Source organism: Lepidochelys kempii, chromosome 6 (assembly GCF_965140265.1).
Source record: "Lepidochelys kempii isolate rLepKem1 chromosome 6, rLepKem1.hap2, whole genome shotgun sequence".
Taxonomy (NCBI): domain Eukaryota; kingdom Metazoa; phylum Chordata; order Testudines; family Cheloniidae; genus Lepidochelys; species Lepidochelys kempii.
In genome coordinates, this window is record NC_133261.1 from 68,414,144 (window position 1) to 68,433,263 (window position 19,120).

At 45.4% G+C, this 19,120-nt stretch overlaps 1 protein-coding gene across 2 annotated transcripts in view; it reads left to right on the plus strand.

Annotated features, from left to right (window-relative positions):
* The window catches only part of RGS6 (regulator of G protein signaling 6), a 305,215-nt gene that overhangs the window by 254,059 nt on the left and 32,036 nt on the right, over positions 1-19,120 (plus strand). For both annotated transcript variants that reach the window (XM_073350673.1, XM_073350672.1), the window contains exon 15: positions 7,862-7,951. In XM_073350673.1, coding sequence (XP_073206774.1) covers positions 7,862-7,951 — 90 coding nt within the window. The remainder of the gene's footprint in view (positions 1-7,861; positions 7,952-19,120) is intronic.

Here is a 19,120-nt window from a genome sequence, read left to right on the forward strand (position 1 = left end):
CTTGGCACTGGAGCACCAAACTGCCGAGTACATAAACTGCAAGGGGTACTTTTCAGTAGTGCTGCAAGCTCTGGTGGATCACAAGGGACATTTTACCAACATCAACGTGGGATAGCCGGGAAAGGTACATGACGCTCGCATCTTCAGGAACTCTGGTCTGTTTCAAAAGCTGCAGGAAGGGACTTTATTCCCAGACCAGAAAATAACTGTTGGGGATGTTGAAATGCCTATATGTATCCTTGGGGACCCAGCCTACCCCTTAATGCCATGGTTCATGAAGCCGTACACAGGCAGCCTGGACAGTAGTCAGGAGCTGTTCAACTACAGGCTGAGCAAGTGCGGAATGGTGGTAGAATGTGCATTTGGACGTTTAAAGGCGCGCTGGTGCAGTTTACTGACTCGCTTAGACCTCAGTGAAACCAATATTCCCACTGTTATTACTGCTTGCTGTGTGCTCCACAATATCTGTGAGAGTAAGGGGGAGACGTTTATGGCGGGGTGGGAGGTTGAGGCAAATCGCCTGGCTGCTGGTTACACGCAGCCAGACACCAGGGTGGTTAGAAGAGCACAGGAGGGTGCGGTACGCATCAGAGAAGCTTTGAAAACCAGTTTCATGATTGGCCAGGCTATGGTGTGAAAGTTCTGTTTGTTTCTCCTTGATGAAACCCCCCGCCCCTTGGTTCACTCTACTTCCCTGTAAGCTAACCACCCTCCCCTCCTCCCTTCAATCACCGCTTGCAGAGGCAATAAAGTCATTGTTGCTTCACATTCATGCATTCTTTATTCATTCATCACACAAATAGTGGGATGACTACCAAGGTAGCCCAGGAGGGGTGGTGGAGGAGGGAAGGAAAATGCCACACAGCACTTTAAAAGTTTACAACTTTAAAATTTATTGAATGCCAGCCTTCTTTTTTTTGGGCAATCCTCTGTGGCGGAGTGGCTGGTTGGCCGGAGGCCCCCCCACCGCGTTCTTGGGCGTCTGGATGTGGAGGCTATGGAACTTGGGGAGGAGGGCGGTTGGTTACACAGGGGCTGTAGTGGCAGTCTGTGCTCCAGCTGCCTTTGCTGCAGCTCAACCATACACTGGAGCATACTGATTTGGTCCTCCAGCAGCCTCAGCATTGAATCCTGCCTCCTCTCATCATGCTGCCGCCACATTTGAGCTTCAGCCCTGTCTTCAGCCCGCCACTTACTCTCTTCAGCCCGCCACCTCTCCTCCCGGTCATTTTGTGCTTTCCTGCACTCTGACATTATTTGCCTCCACGCATTCGTCTGTGCTCTGTCAGTGTGGGAGGACAGCATGAGCTCAGAGAACATTTCATCTCGAGTGCGTTTTTTTTTCTTTCTAAGCTTCACTAGCCTCTGGGAAGGAGAAGATCCTGTGATCATTGAAACACATGCAGCTGGTGGAGAAAAAAAAAGGGACAGCGATATTTAAAAAAACACATTTTATAAAACAATGGCTACACTCTTTCAGGGTAAACCTTGCTGTTAACATTACATACATAGCACATGTGCTTTCATTACAAGGTCGCATTTTGCCTCCCCCCACCGCGTGGCTATCCCCTCAACCCTCCTCCCTCCCTGTGGCTAACAGCGGGGAACATTTCTGTTTAGCCACAGGCAAACAGCCCAGCAGGAACGGGCACCTCTGAGTGTCCCCTGAAGAAAAGCACTGTATTTCAACCAGGTGACCATGAATTATATCTCACTCTCCTGAGGATAACACAGAGAGATAAAGAATGGATGTTGTTTGAATGCCAGCAAACATACACTGCAATGCTTTGTTGTACAATGATTCCCGAGTACGTGTTACTGGCCTGGAGTGGTAAAGTGTCCTACCATGAAGGACGCAATAAGGCTGCCCTCCCCAGAAACCTTTTGCAAAGGCTTTGGGAGTACATCCAGGAGAGCCGCAAATGCCAGGGCAAAGTAATCCTTTCACATGCTTGCTTTTAAACCATGTATAGTATTTTAAAAGGTACACTCACCGGAGGTCCCTTCTCCACCTGCTGGGTCCAGGAGGCAGCCTTCGGTGGGTTCGGGGGGTACTGGCTCCAGGTCCAGGGTGAGAAACAGTTCCTGACTGTCGGGAAAACCGGTTTCTCCGCTTGCTTGCTGTGAACTATCTACAACCTCATCATCATCATCATCATCTTCTTCGTCCCCAAAACCTGCTTCTGTATTGCCTCCATCTCCATTGAAGGAGTCAAACAACACGGCTGGGGTAGTGGTGGCTGAACCCCCTAAAATGGCATGCAGCTCATCATAGAAGCGGCATGTTTGGGGCTCTGACCCGGAGCGGCCGTTCGCCTCTCTGGTTTTCTGGTAGGCTTGCCTCAGCTCCTTCAGTTTCACGCGGCACTGCTTCAGGTCCCTGTTATGGCCTCTGTCCTTCATGCCCTGGGAGATTTTGACAAAGGTTTTGGCATTTCGAAAACTGGAACGGAGTTCTGGTAGCACGGAATACTCTCCCCATACAGCGATCAGATCCCGTACCTCCCGTTCGGTCCATGCTGGAGCTCTTTTGCGATTCTGGGACTCCATCATGGTCACCTCTGCTGATGAGCTCTGCATGGTCACCTGCAGCTTGCCACGCTGGCCAAACAGGAAATGAGATTCAAAAGTTCGCGGTTCTTTTCCTGTCTACCTGGCCAGTGCATCTGAGTTGAGAGTGCTGTCCAGAGCGGTCACAATGGAGCACTCTGGGATAGCTCCCGGAGGCCAATACCGTCGAATTGTGTCCACAGTACCCCAAATTCAAGCCGGCAAGGCCGATTTAAGCGCTAATGCACTTGTCAGGGGTGGAGTAAGGAAATCGATTTTAAGAGCCCTTTAAGTCGAAATAAAGGACTTCATCGTGTGTACGGGTGCAGGTTTACATCGATTTAATGCTGCTAAATTCGACCTAAAGTCCTAGTGTAGACCAGGGCTTAAGAAGGAAAAATAAAGCACAAATACAAAATGGGAACTAACTGGTTAGGCGTTATTACTGCAGGAAAGGAGGGGTTATAGTGAATCACAAATTGACTATGAGTCAACTGTGATGCAACTGGAAAAAAGGCAAATAACATTCTGGGCTGTATTAACAGGAGTGTCATTTGTAAGACACGGGAGGTTATTGTTCTGCTCGACTCCAGGCCTGACCTGGAGTACTGTGTCCAATTCTGGGTGCCAGACTTTAAGAAAGATGTGAACAAATTGGAGGTAGTCCAGAGGAAAGCAATAGAAATGACAAAAGCTTTAGAAAACTTGACCTATATGGAAAGGTATAAAAAAAATGGGCAGGCGTAGTCCTGAGAAAGGAAGGTTGTTTGGGACCTGTTAAGTCTTCAGATAAGTTAAGGTCTGTCTTCAAGAGGACTGTGATTAACATTAAGTTCTGCATGTCCATTGAAGGTAGGACAAGAAGTAATGGGCTTAATATACAGCAAGGGAGACTCAGTTTAGATATTAGGAAAAACTTTCTAACTATAAGGGTAGTTAGGGACTGAAATAGGTTACCAAGGAAGTTGTGGATTCACAACATTAGAGGTTTTTATGAACAAGTTAAACAAGCATCTATCAGGGAAGGTTTAGGTATACTTGGTCCTGCGGGCATGGACTAGATGACCTACATTTCAATGCAATATCAGGCACCTCGTCCACTGTGATTGGATGGTGGCACTCTTATGTGACAGAAACAACATTAGACTGTGGTTTGGTGAGTTGAGCCTCTGAGAGAAGGCCCTAGACAGAGCCAATGGGATGGATAATAAGAGCCAGCCCCCTGGCCTGTTCTTGAAAAATGCTCTTTTCCGCTTACTCTAGAGTTGTAAAAGTAGGATGCTCCCTTCACTGATGTTTAAAAGTCATTTATGAGATTTATATTATAGGCTTATTTTTTAGACCATTACGTAGAAGGGTGTTGTCTTAAGGTTAGTGCACGGGACTGAGGTTTTGTTAGTTTCATTGTGATTGCTAACGCTGAGGGGCAGTACCTAAGGATTGCTAGGGGACTTGTTGCTATTCCTAAAATAAAATGTCTCTTCCTTCTTCTGAACAACAGTGCAAGGCAGAACATAACTTTTCCATGGCACTCCTTGAGTAAGACTAATGGGCAATTCCAGCAAACTGCCCAACCTTCTCCTGATGAAATAGGCTCTACTGTCCAGAGTTGCAACTGAGCCGTTGTGGATCGCATAAGTAGTGTGTTTGCTTTACATAGTCACTGTGCTGATTGCAGCTAACTCGTTGATTTGGGATACATGCTCTGTAAAATGCAATATTCTTCCAACGTTCCAACTGGAAAGCCCTGAATTTCCTGTCAGCAGCACCATGTAGATAAGTATGTCTTGGAATGTGCATGTCTGTAGAGGGCATTGCACTTTCGCATCCCTAAAAATGTCTGTAGAGAAAGATTATAGCCTCCCAACAGGTTATTCATCCTCTCAGCCACACAGTAAAGAAGAGAAACACATGCAGCTGCTCTGTAGGTTAGGAAATGGGATCACAGTAGGTAGTAATGATAGCCCAGAACAAGGAATGAATTAAAGTCATATGTACAATGGGACTCGCCTATTTGCCCTATATGAGAGTAGAGCAGCTAAATTCCCACAAACCCCACTGTCAATCTGTCTTTCCCCCAATATTTATTATTTGAATTTGCTTGTTTTTCTGTGTATTTCAGAAATTGTGAGGTGCTAGACACTATAATTACAAGTCATCTCAATGGGCTGCAGGTTCCCTAGATTCTAACATGACAGTTGTATCAACAATACATTGGTGACTATTAATGGAGGGTATCAAAGACCAGTATAGACTTAGCCAGTTATTAGAATCCACCATCCAGTGGCTGGATTTGTTGTGTATGCACATTATTGCAGCCACAATTCAAACTGGAACCTTTGTGGTCCATTCTCAGCAGCTCTTCAAGTGAGTCAGTGGGAGCTATGCTGAGCAGGTGTAAGCTGGAAGACACTCTGCAGCCCCTGCAAAACATGAACAGCTGGTTCAGATGTCCAGTGAATGTTTCAGAAAAGCTATGTTATTAAATGATCAGCATATCCGTCATGTCATCAGTCATGAGTTTAAGAAAACCCTTGAACACTTATAACTGAAGAACAATATTTTGCTTTTGGAAGCTATTTCCCATGCTCAACCACCTTTCCTCATTAATGTTCAAAGTTTAGGAATAATTATCAACAATTCCATAATGTCAGTGCCCTGCAGAGGAACAGTTGCAATATCATTGTTTGCTGGTTCTAAGGTGTGGAAACCCAGAGAGAATGTTCAGTAAAAATTACATGAATATATCTACATTAGAGCTTTGGGTGTGATTCTGCCTTGTCTTTCCTGGGAGGGACACAGTCAAGGTGTCAGTTCTCTGTTTCTTTAATCTCAAGATCTGATGAATCATTGTTTTGTTCTCCCAGCCTCAGCTGTAAAGTCCCTACTCTTTCTAACAAAGAACAAATACAGGCTGTTGTCTTGGCGTGGAGGAGGACAGTTTGCCCTTGTTACAGTACAGGTGCAACAGCTTTACTGTGAACTGACCTGGTTTGGTACATCTCTCTCTAACCTGCAAACATCTAGTGCCATCTGTCTGTATGTCTCTGTGGCTATGAGGACTGAAAATATTTTTACCCCAGGAGGATCATTTCCTTTTGACAGCAAGCCTCAGGATCTGAATGCAGGTTTCTCCATTATGTACTAGATCCCAGACATCAGCACTCACTAAAGGCACCACCTGAGGCAATGATTCTTGGAATATGGGATTGGGCCATGCAGAAATTGTCAGGTCCTCGGACAGTATAGGCCACTATGTTTTTTTCCCCCCATTAAGTGGCATCCAAACCCCTGCACCAATAATGTATTACAGCACATTTTTTGTGCTCAGGCCCCCCTGTAGCCTTCTCCAAGGCTAGAATATTCTTCATAACTATGCTAAAAAGTGATGAAATCTACACTTTCCTTCACCCACTCCTCAGAGGCCATAATCTCTACTGTGCTCCCAGCATGTCCTCAGAGGCAGGGAATCTCATCTCCGTGATAGGCCCAGTCCCTACACAGACACTGATCCTCTATGACACTCCAGACACACTTACTCTCTAGAGACCAGGAATGTCACCATCATCAATGCCTCCAAATATTCCCAACCTACAGAGGGAATTATCTCTACAATGCTCCTGGTCTGAGGACAGGGGAAAGCTTGTGTGTGTTTTGACATAGTTTGATTTCTTGCCCATTGTGAAATACTCGTTGCTGGGCATGGAGTTAGTGATATAAGAGGAAATTAACTTGAGCCAGTCATCATCCAGCTGAATTTAATACAGTCGAGTCCTACAATCTTACTGAAATACTGTGAGAGTTAATAAATAATGTCACATGCACACAAGAAAAATATAAGGCTTTTAATGACCAAACTCATGACATATACTTTATTTTTTTCCCTCTAGTTGGCTATGAGTTTGGCTCTCTATGTTCAATGCTAAACAACTAGAGCAAATATTCCATGGCTGCTGGAAAGGGGAAGTCAAATCTCATGGCAGTATTGGTAGTGGGAAATAAAGCTACCCTCCCACTTTGCTTGTGTTTATGTCTTTTGAGATTCTCTTTCTTAAGGATGCAGTAGGACAGAAAGACTTTGGCTTTGCTGTAAACAGGCTTTTCTTCTGTAAAATCTTGTGCTATTCATTAGCTATAGAACATTGCAGCACTGGAGGATGATGGCATCAGAAAGTGAATAAGCAAAACTGACAAGTAAAGGTTTGCTCCAAGCCAGGTCACATCAGAGGGTAAAGATTATACTGTGTCTGAGTAAAAAGATTGCCAGCAATGCCTACCTTACAGAGAACACAGTAAAAACATTGAATAAGGTAATACTCAGACACACACATACAATTCCAGGATTGAGCAAAAGTATATGGATGCTGGAGCGTTGCTGGGTTGCAACCAACTCCTTCACTGGTTCTCCCTCTCTCCTAAAGGTTCATGTGCACTTAAATACTGAAGCTTTGGGTCGGGGAAAAAGATTTCTTATGATATAAATATACACAGTTTAACAGCATAAAAGAGGTTTCCACAGGCAAAGAACTAATAGGAATGTCCAGTGTTCCTGTTTTTCCTCTTGTGAATTAGATTCTCTTTTTTACTGCTATTCTCTGTCTTTACTCAATCAAGTATATTTAGGTTTGATTTTGTTGTGTTTGGCATGAGGGTTATTAAGAGTTCACAGGGGAAGTAGAAAAATAACTGAGTTTCTCAAGATACATTCAATTATGAATTAAAACTGAACAAGCAAGTTGATGATGTGGGGTAGGGGAGAAACAGCTGTCTGATTGCAGAGAAACTCCACCCACCAAAGCTCTGAAGCGGAGTATCAGATTGTAAGTATGACATCCTCAGAGTAAACTCTTAATGGTTGTTCAAACCTTGATGATAGGACATTAAGGGACAGATTCTTTCACGCTTATTCTCATGTAAGTAGTACAACACTCCTTCAGTAGTCTTTTTTATTTCAATAGCACTAGATGGCAGAATCTGGTCATAATATAGTAGTTTCTGAGAGCCTTGGGCTTTACAAAATCAACCCTTTTTTAGGCTGCAGATTTAATACATGCAAGCTCTTTGGGGCAGGGACCATCTTTGGGTGGGGTGTACAGTGCCTAGCATAATAGAGTTCTCCAGGATGTGGGCTCCTGGGCACTGCCACAATACAAATGATAAATTATTATAATTAGGACTTTGCCCCCTCTTTCTAATTCTCTCTCTCTCTCTCTCTCTCTCTCCCCCTTTCATTGGACTGTTTTGAATCCCTCTGATTTCTGAATGGCATTTGGTAACAATTCTCAAACTTTCCTTTCCTACTGCCTTACAGGAGCACATTTACAAGCTGATGAAGAGTGACAGCTATGCACGTTTCCTCCGTTCTAACACGTACCAAGACTTATTGCTGGCGAAGAAGAAGGTATCTTTTGGGAAGGACATGCTTGCATCTCTTAGCACCTTTTGATTCTCACCTGCTGCTTGCTGCTAGTGTGAAAATGGGAATATTGTTTCATTTACTTTTTTTGTTTTTGAGAACATTTGTTTCCTTCACCTGAAGGCCTAGGGTATGGCATCCCTATATAGAGCTTTGGCAACCATGGCAGGGGAAAGGTAGAATGGCCAGCCAGTCAAAACACAGAATATGGAAAAATGCTCAGATTACACTGGTGTCTTCCAAACTCAATGCAGGCAATTAGAAGTCCACTGTCTCCTCTTCATGACAAAGATGATATCTTGTATCAGAATTAGACCCCATAAATGTGTTCATTTACTAGTCAGGGTAACAAGATTGGGGAGATGGTACAGTATTCTAGATGTAACCATGTGATCTTCCTTTGGGATGCCTTACCTGGGGACCTCCCTGTAATGTCTTACCCCCTCCTCCTTTTCCCAGCTCTTTGCTCCCCGAAAATGTTTGCTTTTTATTTTAAACAAGAAATAATTGTAACCCAGAGAGAAATCAAGAACTTCAGCCATGTTCTTCACCAAAGACCTGGGCCTCAGTTCTTTTCATCCCCTGGGTGTCAGCACGTCCACTGCCAGCAACATATTTTCTGCCAGGAATTCCCCACTCAGAGTAGCAAAGGATGGATTCTGTAGGATTAAGTCAGCTCTTATCCAGCCAGTTCTATTCAGGCACGGGGGGTTGGAAGGTAAGATACTTACCTCTGCATTTGTGGCTGTGTTTAAATGCTTTCTGTACCTCCGAGCTTGCTCCAGTACTCTGCAAGAGAGAGCGAGAATGTGTTTGTGTGCACACACCTACCTTTGTATGACCCACTTACAAAACACTAGATACAATTACTTCCAGCTACTGCAGCCTGAGCTTGTGGTTTTCCATCACCATACTCTCTGCTGTTTCTCCACTGCATTCTCAATGGGCTGTCAAATTACAATTTATTGGCACAACTCAATGAAATCCCATTGACTTTTTACATGCTCATTGTTATTATGGATCCTTAAAATGCATATCGTGACATAATGAGCCAAACTTTACTCTCCATTGTGCCTAGCATTCGCTTCAGTTGGATTGCAGTGGTGTGACTGAGGACATAAACTGGCCCTGTGTTTTAAAACCAGCTGGTTTTAGACGAGTACAGACCAGAAGAAGAAATACAAAGTCCTAGCTGACATTTGAAATTTTAGTTGCTCTTTAAACCTGGGTCAGAATTCAGAGGTTGAGGGAAAGAAAGAGGTGCAGTTAAAACTCTTGAACACCATGTGATGATGTAAAAGAAATTAAAAACCTTTGCTGTCTTATCCCTACGGAAGTCCCTGTATGTTCTCCCTCTCAAGTTCTCCCTTTCAAAGCGTTAGGACCTGATGGTTCATGTGTTAATACAAAGGGAAGTTCTCCTCTCAGCTCCAGTTTTGAATGAAAGATTTCTTTGGAATCATTGTTTGCTGTCAGATCAAGTGCTAGACCTGTCAGCATGACTTTAACGATTCTCATGCCACCAGAGGAACAGATTTCAGTGTCATGCTAACACTGCAGTGGAAATAAGAATCTAGTTTATTTTAGAAAGAGCTGTGAGTACTCAAGTAAACATATCCAAGCAAAAAGAAAACAGTGGCAAAAATCATGTAGATGTGGCATTCACCAATTTAACATATGGTGGGGGGAAATTAAAGTTACTTCAGAAGCTGTAAAGCACATCTTACTTTGTTCAGTTAGTAGACGTACCCCTGATTGCACAAAGATGGTGACTGAAAGAAAATGAAGTTTCCATATGCTGACCTACCTGGTAGATCCTTAGTAGTTTTATAGCAGATTTGAGAGAGTCCTTTAAGGCTTCTTGAGGCAGCCTGGAATGTGGACTGGGGGTAAAGGAAGAACAGTGGGATACCAGAGCCTTTCAATATTGAGGATTTCAGTTTAAATCCCAAGAGTAAAAATTTGGCTTTATTGAAGTCAGTGGGAGTTTTGCCATTGACTTCAATGGGGCCAGGATTTCACCCCAAAAGTTGGAATCCTTGTCGGGAATACCTCCCAAGTGTCCCTCATTTCAAGGGACAGCACTCATTTTAGTCCCAAACTGGCTCGCATTCCAAACCTGTGATGTGCCTTCGCTTTTCTTGTTCACTATTAATTATGGCAGAAATGCAGAATCATGGAACTGAGATTACAGAAAGTTATTTATACTGAGGAAGTGAATCCCACTGCATTTTAAGTTTCTTGTATGAATGTATTTTTGTGTCCCCCTCATTTTGGGTCATTGCCATACATTGCATCCCATATATGGGCCGTGTGGCAAAAGTACAGGATTGGGAATCATGAGATCTGTGTTTGTTCCCTGGCTTTTCCACTAATTTTCTTGTGTGACTTTGGGTAAATCACTTAATCTCTCTATGCGTTATACTCCCCATTCTGTAAAATGCAGGTAATAATTCTGACCTGTGTAGCAGAGATGTTGTGAGTCTTAATTAACATCTGTAAAAATGTCTGGCATATTTTTAGATCCTGAGGTCCAAATCTCTATATTGTATGCACTGTGTAAGTGCAAAGTATCATTTTTCCACATCACAAAATAACTGCACATGTGAGAGTTTCTGATCCAGGGTCTGGAAGTGGAATGAGCAAGAGGGGCTTGTGGGCCAGGATTCAAATACATTGGCAGAGTTATGAGGAGGAGAGGGGAAAATGAATATACTTTACACAGACTCATGGATATACAGATGGTGGACATGGGCCATGTATAGGCTAGGAGTTCCTTATTCATTCATGATGGAGTTTTTCTTCTTTCCTACCGTTGTCATTGTTATATGTACCACAATATGATGGCCTAGAGCCTGCAAATCCATGGTATACTACTTGGAGTGCAAGACTTGGCTCCAGCAGGGGTGTGTTTGGAGGCTACATGTAAGAACAAGGAAGGTTAAGAGCTAGATGTAGGTCTCTGCATTGCACAGAAGTAGGTCACCCTTGCATGCCTGCCTGCCTCCTTACTCTAAAAAGGGCAGGGTGAAAAAGGGGAAGGATGTGGGCAGTGCATCCATGTATCTGAGGAGAAAAGGCCTTTAGCCTAGTAAGCATGCAGATGAGCAACTTAGCTATGTGTTTGTCTGTGGGCCTTACTCCTGCTTCTAAGTAGGACTCATTAAGTTGCTGTCAGCAGCTGTCTCACAGATGCAGGACTGGGTTCTGCTGCACTCCTTCGCCTACCCATTGCGTTTTACTTCTTGTGCATACGCACAACATGCCACACCTGTGCTGTGCAAGACCAAACATCAGTTTGCCCATATTTCTATTGATACATACATTATCACATTTTATAGTGGGCAATAACCACCATCCCTTCCCCTCAGGAGCCAAAAAATGGCCATGTCCTTGGATGACAGTGAGCTTTATGCAAGAGAAGAAATGCCTGTTACATTTAGGCCTTGAAAAACCTCCTCAGCCACTCACCGAGGGCAAATAGTGATTTTGACAGGGTGTGTTGGCTGAGGAGGGCTAGATATTCATTGGCTCCTGCTCTGAGGAGAAGGAAAAAAGCAGAGCAGCTCAAGCCCTGGTGCTCCTTCAACAGGAGGGGTCATTCTAAGAACCTAGATAAATAGGAGGGAGGGAGTGGAGGGGCCCTGAGACTGCTAGTCTCGTTCAGGAGATGGGGCAGTAAGGACAGTGGCTGATGCACCGACGTTCTTCTGAGAGTGGAACGTTTGTGTAAAATGAACAGCAAGCAGCAAGAGCCATTCTCACCAAAAAGGAGGGGCAGGGGGGCCTTTGAGCCACCGTCTTCTAAGAGGAGGAGAGGGGAGGGTTGGAGAGGGCCCAGCTGCAGATGAGGGGCTGAGAGCTATCTGAGCCCCAGGAGGGGTAGAACAGTGGAGGAGCTCTGCAAATAGGTGGGAGTGGGATCTATCATCAGTTTACTGGGGAGGGAGAGCTGATGCGCCAATGTAAATAAAATGTGCTTGGTTTAGGAGGGTAGGGCAGTTGTTTTTCTCCCGTAACAAGAACACATCGGGCCATATTCCATATTGCCCTGTGCTAGTGCGTGCAAAGTAGGTGTAAATTGCCACCCCTCTGATCTAGCAATGTTTTCCACTCATTCTGCGCTGGTATCAATGACTACGTGAGGTGCAGGGTAATTGATAACCTGACTCTTAGTCCACAGGTGAGTGAGTATCAAGGGAATTTTTCAAGCCTTGCTTATAATTATGCCTAGTAAAATATTGTTCCTTTTGAAATACATGAATCTCATGCTTCTGAAACACAAAAGCCTTGAGGAGAAATTAGTAACGGGTTCCAATATGAATGGTGGACCTACAGTGTAGAATACTGAGCTCTTAGAACTTGTTCATGCTCTCCTTCAGTCAATGGCAAAACTTCCATTGGTTCCACCACGAGCACAACTGGGACCTCAGTATACATATCAGAAAGAGAAGAGAACTCAAAAGTCATATTAGCATTCATGGGAGGAGTCTCCATTGCAAACAAGTTTTCTTTGAAAACCAGTCTCATGCTCTCTCACCTTCTCTGTCTCCTTATCGCGTCTGCCAAGCTAACTTCAGCACCTTTCCATCCCCTTCTCAATCCCTTCAGAGGAAGTGTGACTGACTTCACTCTTAGCGATAGAGCTTTACTTGAGTGCCATAAGAATGCTAAGAGATTTCCTACTAATCATGTTGTTAATCATTTGTAGTTGGTTTTCTAATGTCTACACTGCCCTGTACTAACAGACTCTTTACTCAAAAGAACTAAAATCGGAACAGTTTGATAAATAATTAACCAATAGAAAAAAGACAGAGAGAGCTGCAGTAAATGGTTAGTGATACAGCCCATCATATTCTGGATTTTTTCTACACCTAATTGGGCTCAGCTGTTTTTAATAAAAGCTTTTTAAAATTTTAAAAAATCTGTATCCTACTGTTAGCTTGTACAGTAGCTATGTCTGTTTACTGTTGATGAGGGTAAGTTTTCTTTTTCCACGTTTGAGGACTGCTTGAACAAGCTTGTGTGTTTGTACGAGCATCGTTGTCATACTTCAACACATTTTGGTGCACTTCCTATGCTTTACCTGACATATTCAAACAACATACAGAGATCCTTACTCTTTATTTTTCTGAATTCTTACTACTTTATTTTTCAGTTTCCTTCCTCCACTTTGCAAGGCAGCCTCAAGCACCTTTGGTTTGAGCTGGACCGAGGCAGGCAAGCGGTTACCTCAATAACACATAGCCAGTCACACATTTTGTAGACAAGCAGGCAGGAAATGCTGGAGAGCAATACAGCCAGCACAAATGTGCGCTCCTGCTGAAACTGTGCATGTCAGCTGCTTGGCTTGCAGCCAGGTTTGAGTGCTTTTTATTTTAATAGAAAAATGTAACGCTTTGATCAACTTGATACTCTGGTGACTGGTGTTCTGTAGATACCGTAGACAGTTAGATTTAAACTCAGGGCTATTGCGTTAATACAGTTCACCGTAAGTGTGTCATATGTTGGAGCTGGGAGTGTTTGCAAGGCAGGTTTCAATATAGGACCTTAGCAGGGCTAAATTTTCAGATGGTAGTTCCCAGTGAACCCTTTCAGTATTAGAATAAAACTTATATGCTACAGCTTGTCAGTTGATACAAAATTTCAGTGCCCCAAACTGAACCCTTGTGGTCCATTTACACCACCCACTCCAGTTTCCTTACAATAGTGTTCCAGACATTCCTGATTCTTCAGTTGCAGAATTTGCCGGAGAATTGAACCTTTGCTACCAAAAGGAGCTCCAGAGTCTAACCTATCAAAAACAGCTACGTTTCTAGCTCTCCTGGTGGTGAGCAGCAGCAGCGAGGCAGCAGTGCAGAAGTTCAGATCTGGGCAGCTGGCCAGCAGCAGCTGCTGGCCATGGGCGTTCATGTTGTATGCAGTGCAGGAGGACTGGTTTTTTTAATCCTGCTCCCATCCCATCCCGCAATACCCACTTCCACTCCCACTCACTCCCACGTTGTTTCCTGAATTTTTACCATGCTTCTGCTATTAAGACAGTGGGCCCTACGGCATCTGTGGGATCCCAGTCCCACGTCAGGGCTCTAAAATTGTCCTAGCAATGGCTGGACATGTTGTTCTCAGGATGTCTCTCCACTAGCACCCACCCACTTTTCCTGCACCCCCAAGCAATGGGATGGGAACCCCCAACCCTCCCAACTCATCCGTGCGGAGGGAATGGAGTCCTCATGCACCTCCACAAGGGGCTGAGCAGCCCCTGCATCTCCTTTTCCCCACCCAAAGGGATTAGAAAACCCTAACCCTCCATGCATCGTCATGCAAAGGGGATGGGCCGCCCCGTCAGCCCCCATCGCCACCCTTACTTCTGCGCGGCTGCTGGTGGTCGTGCTGCCTTCGTCGTAGAGCCCTGCAGCAGGACTGGGGCCCCACAGGCGCTGGGGGTGGGATAAAGATTCAAGAAACAATGCGGGAGCAGGTAGGAGTGGGGGTACTGAGGGGCAGTACAGGAGCAGGATTAAAAACAGAGCCCTCCCGTGCTGCCAACAACAGGAACAGCCCGGCCAGCAGCCGCCACTTTCCAACCAGCCGGCTCTGACGTTCTGTGCTGCTGCTGGTGGCGGCAACGCCACCTTTAAAGCTTGGTGGCCGGAGAGCAGCAGCTGCTGACTGGGATCCATACGCCTCCCCGAATACAGAAGTTAAACTATGCCTATGTTTGCTAGAATAATTGTATCGGGGACAACACTCTCCAGGGCTTGTGCATCATATTGCATTGTGCTATCCCTTTTACAGACTCTCTTTTTTCTGTTTTCATAGGTATATATGACCCTATCTCAGATGGGGGTACGTGGTAGACTACTTTATTTGGAAAGGGGTACGCAGTCTAAAAAGTTTGAAAACCACTGGCCTAGACATTACATTTCATTGTCAAAATTGTGCCGTTAAAGCACTGGGTATTGCTGGGGATGAGGCAAAGCTGCATCACTTCAGTGGGAGGTCAAGAAGCAGGGATGTAGCCATGGGTGGGCCTGAGTGGGCTGGAGCCCACCCACTCAGCATCTAGGCCCACCCAAATCTGAGTAGGGGTGTAGAGCATCACATGGGCACCTGAAATCTAGGGCGGAGCTATGCGCCCGCCCTTCAGAAATCTACACTCCGGCAGCTCTGCCTTGCCATTTTCTGAGTTGCCCCATGCGCGTGCCCAGCTCGGCAGGTGAAGGCCTGTGTCTGGGGGCACCAAGGCTAGGAAGGGGGCGTGGTGTCGGGGGAGAAGCTGAGCTGGCACGGTCTGTCATTGCCTGTCCCCCCAGGGGTGAAAGGAACTTAAAGGACTTACCAGTACTCTGGAGTCCTGCTCTGGGGGAGCGTGGCCTCAACCGGAAGAGGCGGGGCCTTTAAATACCCAGGCCCTTTAATCAAGATTTAAAGGCTCCAGGGCTCTGGCTGTGGCTGGGACCCCTGGGGCCTTTAAATCACCCCTGGAGCTCCCAGCTGCCTCTGCAGCTGGGAGCCCCAGGGCTCAGGGGTGATTTAAAGGCCCCCCGCCGCTACCCCAGGGCTTCGGCAGCGGGACTCGGGGGGGTGCTTTAAAGAGCCCGAGGCTTCCCAAAGCAGCTGGAGACCCTGGCCATTTAAATCACCGTCAGAGCCCTGCCACCGCTACCCCAGGGCTCCGGCAGCAGGGCTTGGGCGGTGTTTTAAAGGGCCCGGGGCTCCCCACAGCAGCCAGAGCCGCAGGACCTTTGTAGCACCACTGGAGCCCAGACACTACTACCTCAGGGGCTCCGGCAGCACTTTAAAGGGTCTGGGGCTCCGGCCGCTGTGGGGTACTTGCTCTCGCCTGTATGCCGTACCGGACCGTACTGGCTTATTTTCACCTCTGCCTCCACCTGAAAGTCGGGGCCCACCCAAATTTCCACTCCTAGCTACACCACTGTCAAAAAGGGACAGTGCTTCTGAGAGGCCCAGTGCACAAAGGTACTGCACAGTCTACGTTGTCCTTTAGATTGATGCAGTGGTGCACTTGGCCTGATCTGTGTCAAAGGGCAGCTCCATGCCTCACTTTCTCCCTACCTCTCCCATGTGCCTCCCCTGGGGAGACATGCTTCCCTGTGAGTGCATGGAAGAAGGAGTTTCTGCCCTTCCCCGTGCACAGGGACTGCAATTGTGACTTAATCTTACACTGGCCACATATGAGTGAGTCTGGAGGCTACTTGTACTTTCCTCTCTTCCCTCCACTCACACACTGTGGTGTGAATGTTAAACAACCCCCACAGTGCCCAATCCACACAGGGTATAGATCTGTTATGGCCCCCAGCTATGGAGTCTGGTTCTTTAGCTCCACTAGTAAAGATCTGTGCTTTCAGCTCTCGATGTCCCTGGTTCAGTCCCCAGAGTTGGTGAAGATAGTGACTGTCACACAGTGACCAAATTATGACAGGTTCAACAGAAGTCCAACTCACAAAGATCACCAGCACAACTGGCACTAGCTGGGCATCCTGGAAGGTGTTGCTCTTTGGATAGGTAGAAGGGTTGGGAGTAATTCACAGGCATGAAGAGTTTGCTTGAGAAGCAGACATTTATTACAATAAGACTAGGACCATCACTTACGATAACTTCTTAACTTCCTGGAGCAGGAGTCTTCTTTCTGCTCTTCCCAATCTTGATTTACCCTGGACCCCTTTGGGCGGGGTGAGTTTCTCTGACTCTCCAAGAGTTTACCCAATCAGAAGGAAAAGTCTGTTCATCTTCCCCACCCCTTACCTATCATTCCTTTATTTACTTTCCACGTCAGCTTTCCTGCCCCCACCAACTCTTGTACTGCGCAGAGAGGTGCTGCTGGTGTGCCATATAGAAGCCACAATGAACAGCTTCCCCAGTGGTCCAGTTTGGAATTACACCTGCCATTTTAACTTATATTTGGCCAAAACCCTCAATTTAACATTGTTTTATACATGGTTCTTGAATATGAATATCAGTATAACCTGCACAATGAACACTAGTATTGAAAGCATGGCCTCATTGTTCCTCTTCTCTCCCTACTGAAATGCTGTCCTTAGAATTAAAAATCACAGTAAACTAATATATTTTTTAAATAACACTATTTTATAGATCAGTTATACAATTTCATCATCCTAGAATCTCTAGCATTTGTGTTGGATGCCTTATGGTGGCATCTTGGCTCTTTTAAATAGTTACTCAGGAGAATGTTCCGTGGTTGTCTCATGCAGACAAGGGATGTTGTTTTCTTTCAATGTCCATTTCCATTGGCCCTGCTGTCTCTGAGGACTCATCACTGATAGCTCGTTCAGTCTGATCTTCTAGGCGTTAAAGTGCTGCTCTTTGGTGGTAGAGGTAATGAATTGGCAGTATAATCTTGTAAAGGCTTGGCATATATCCAGTTACAGGTGCCTTCACCAGTTCACCTGCCTTCCTTTTGGATTCTCTGTGTCTTCTCTTTGTTGTTTCTGTACTCCTTCTTTGTCATTTTGGGTTGATATTCCAGCTGAAGTCACAGCTGGTAGGTAATCACAGGCAGAAGATTCTAAAGAAGTACTTTACTTGTATCTGTTTCTCTTAGGGGTTTTATCTCATATACATGGCCCTCTCTTCTTCCCTCTTCTCCAGTATAAATTGTATCCTCCCAATATCATCATCTTTTCCCTGGCTCGCCACATTCACATAAGTTCCTTTCCAGGACTCTGTCTCCAGGGTGCAAGCACTGCTCAGAGCTTTCTGTCTGCAATCACACTACTGAATTTCTCCTGTTTTCCATAACAACTTGTCGGCCCTCTTCAGCTGTTCTCTTCATCAGTCTGCATAGTTGGTTCAGTCCTCCTCTCTGGATGGACACCAGTCAGTTGTTAATGGATCCCACTGCTGGAACCCATATGCTTCTAAGCCCCCTGCATCTGGGTGATGACTCATCACTGTCCCTAACCCTTGGTCTCTCGGGCACACTTCTGGATGGACCCTGGGTGTTTGATACTATTCTTGGGCAGTGGAATATGTCCAATTGCTTAGACATATTCCCCCAGGATCCACCTGGCTGTGAGAGCTCTTGTTTCTCAGCTAACCCCTTCAGGGACAGATGAGCCAGGAATGCAGGCGTAATGAAGGAATTTGTTAACCATACACTTTGTTCTTAAAAATCACACTAGGGAATTATGGATCTTTGGGGAATGGCAAACAGTCCCGAACACAGCCCCCCCAGGCCTGATCTCACCCTTCCTGTGAGTCCTGGGTTTGGGCAGCATCCTTAAGCTAGGTATCCCTTCTTGTCTTCTTACTTGCCTGTGGCAGTGGTCTGGCCTCATGCTTAGAGAAGCACCCCTCTTCACCTCTGTGTTTTCTGGAGAAGTTCTAGTCTCCAGCCCGCTCCCTGGCCCCATCAGTTTCTGAGTAGACAGTCATTCAAAGTCAATGGTCCTACTGATAGAAAATCTATTGTTCCAGTAGGGAAGTTATCCAACATTGGTGGCCCTTGTTTGCTCAGTCTCAGCTTTTTAGAATTTTCCACTAGCTGTCAAGTCCCTGCCACAAAATGGGTGCTTTAATCTACCCTGGAGGTTATAACACAGCATGAAGGTCACACTCCAAGAAGGAGGTTACAGTACAAAGCAGAGCTTCTGAAACAAAATGGGTTTCACAATTTGATACAGACATATCCTCAAGCTGTCACTTTTGGCATGACTATTTCCCACTTTATTCTGTACACAGTCAAACCTATCTATAGGAAATCTTGGCGATGGGACCATACAGCAATAAAATGGAGAACACCCATTTATGTTTGGAACAATTATAATCATGCACTATGTGGTACAGACAGTCCTTCTGAATGTATTGTTCCTCAGACAGTGTATCATTACTGAGAAAGTTCTGCAGACTGTTTCAGCTGGGTTCCTTGAAGATGGTCAGGTGTGGTGGTATGGATGCTTTGTATCTCACCGTACTCCTCAAGTCTCTTTAAGAGTTGATTCTCAAATTCCTTATGCTCATGGATCTTTTCAGAAAATTCAGATTGAAGGACAAAGTCTCTGAGTACTTTATTGTCAAATGTTCTGCTGGATTTATTGGCTGTTGGAGAGATCTGTGTAAATATAGTGAAATGATGTGTTCTCTACTTCCTTTTACTAATGTCTAAATGCAGCC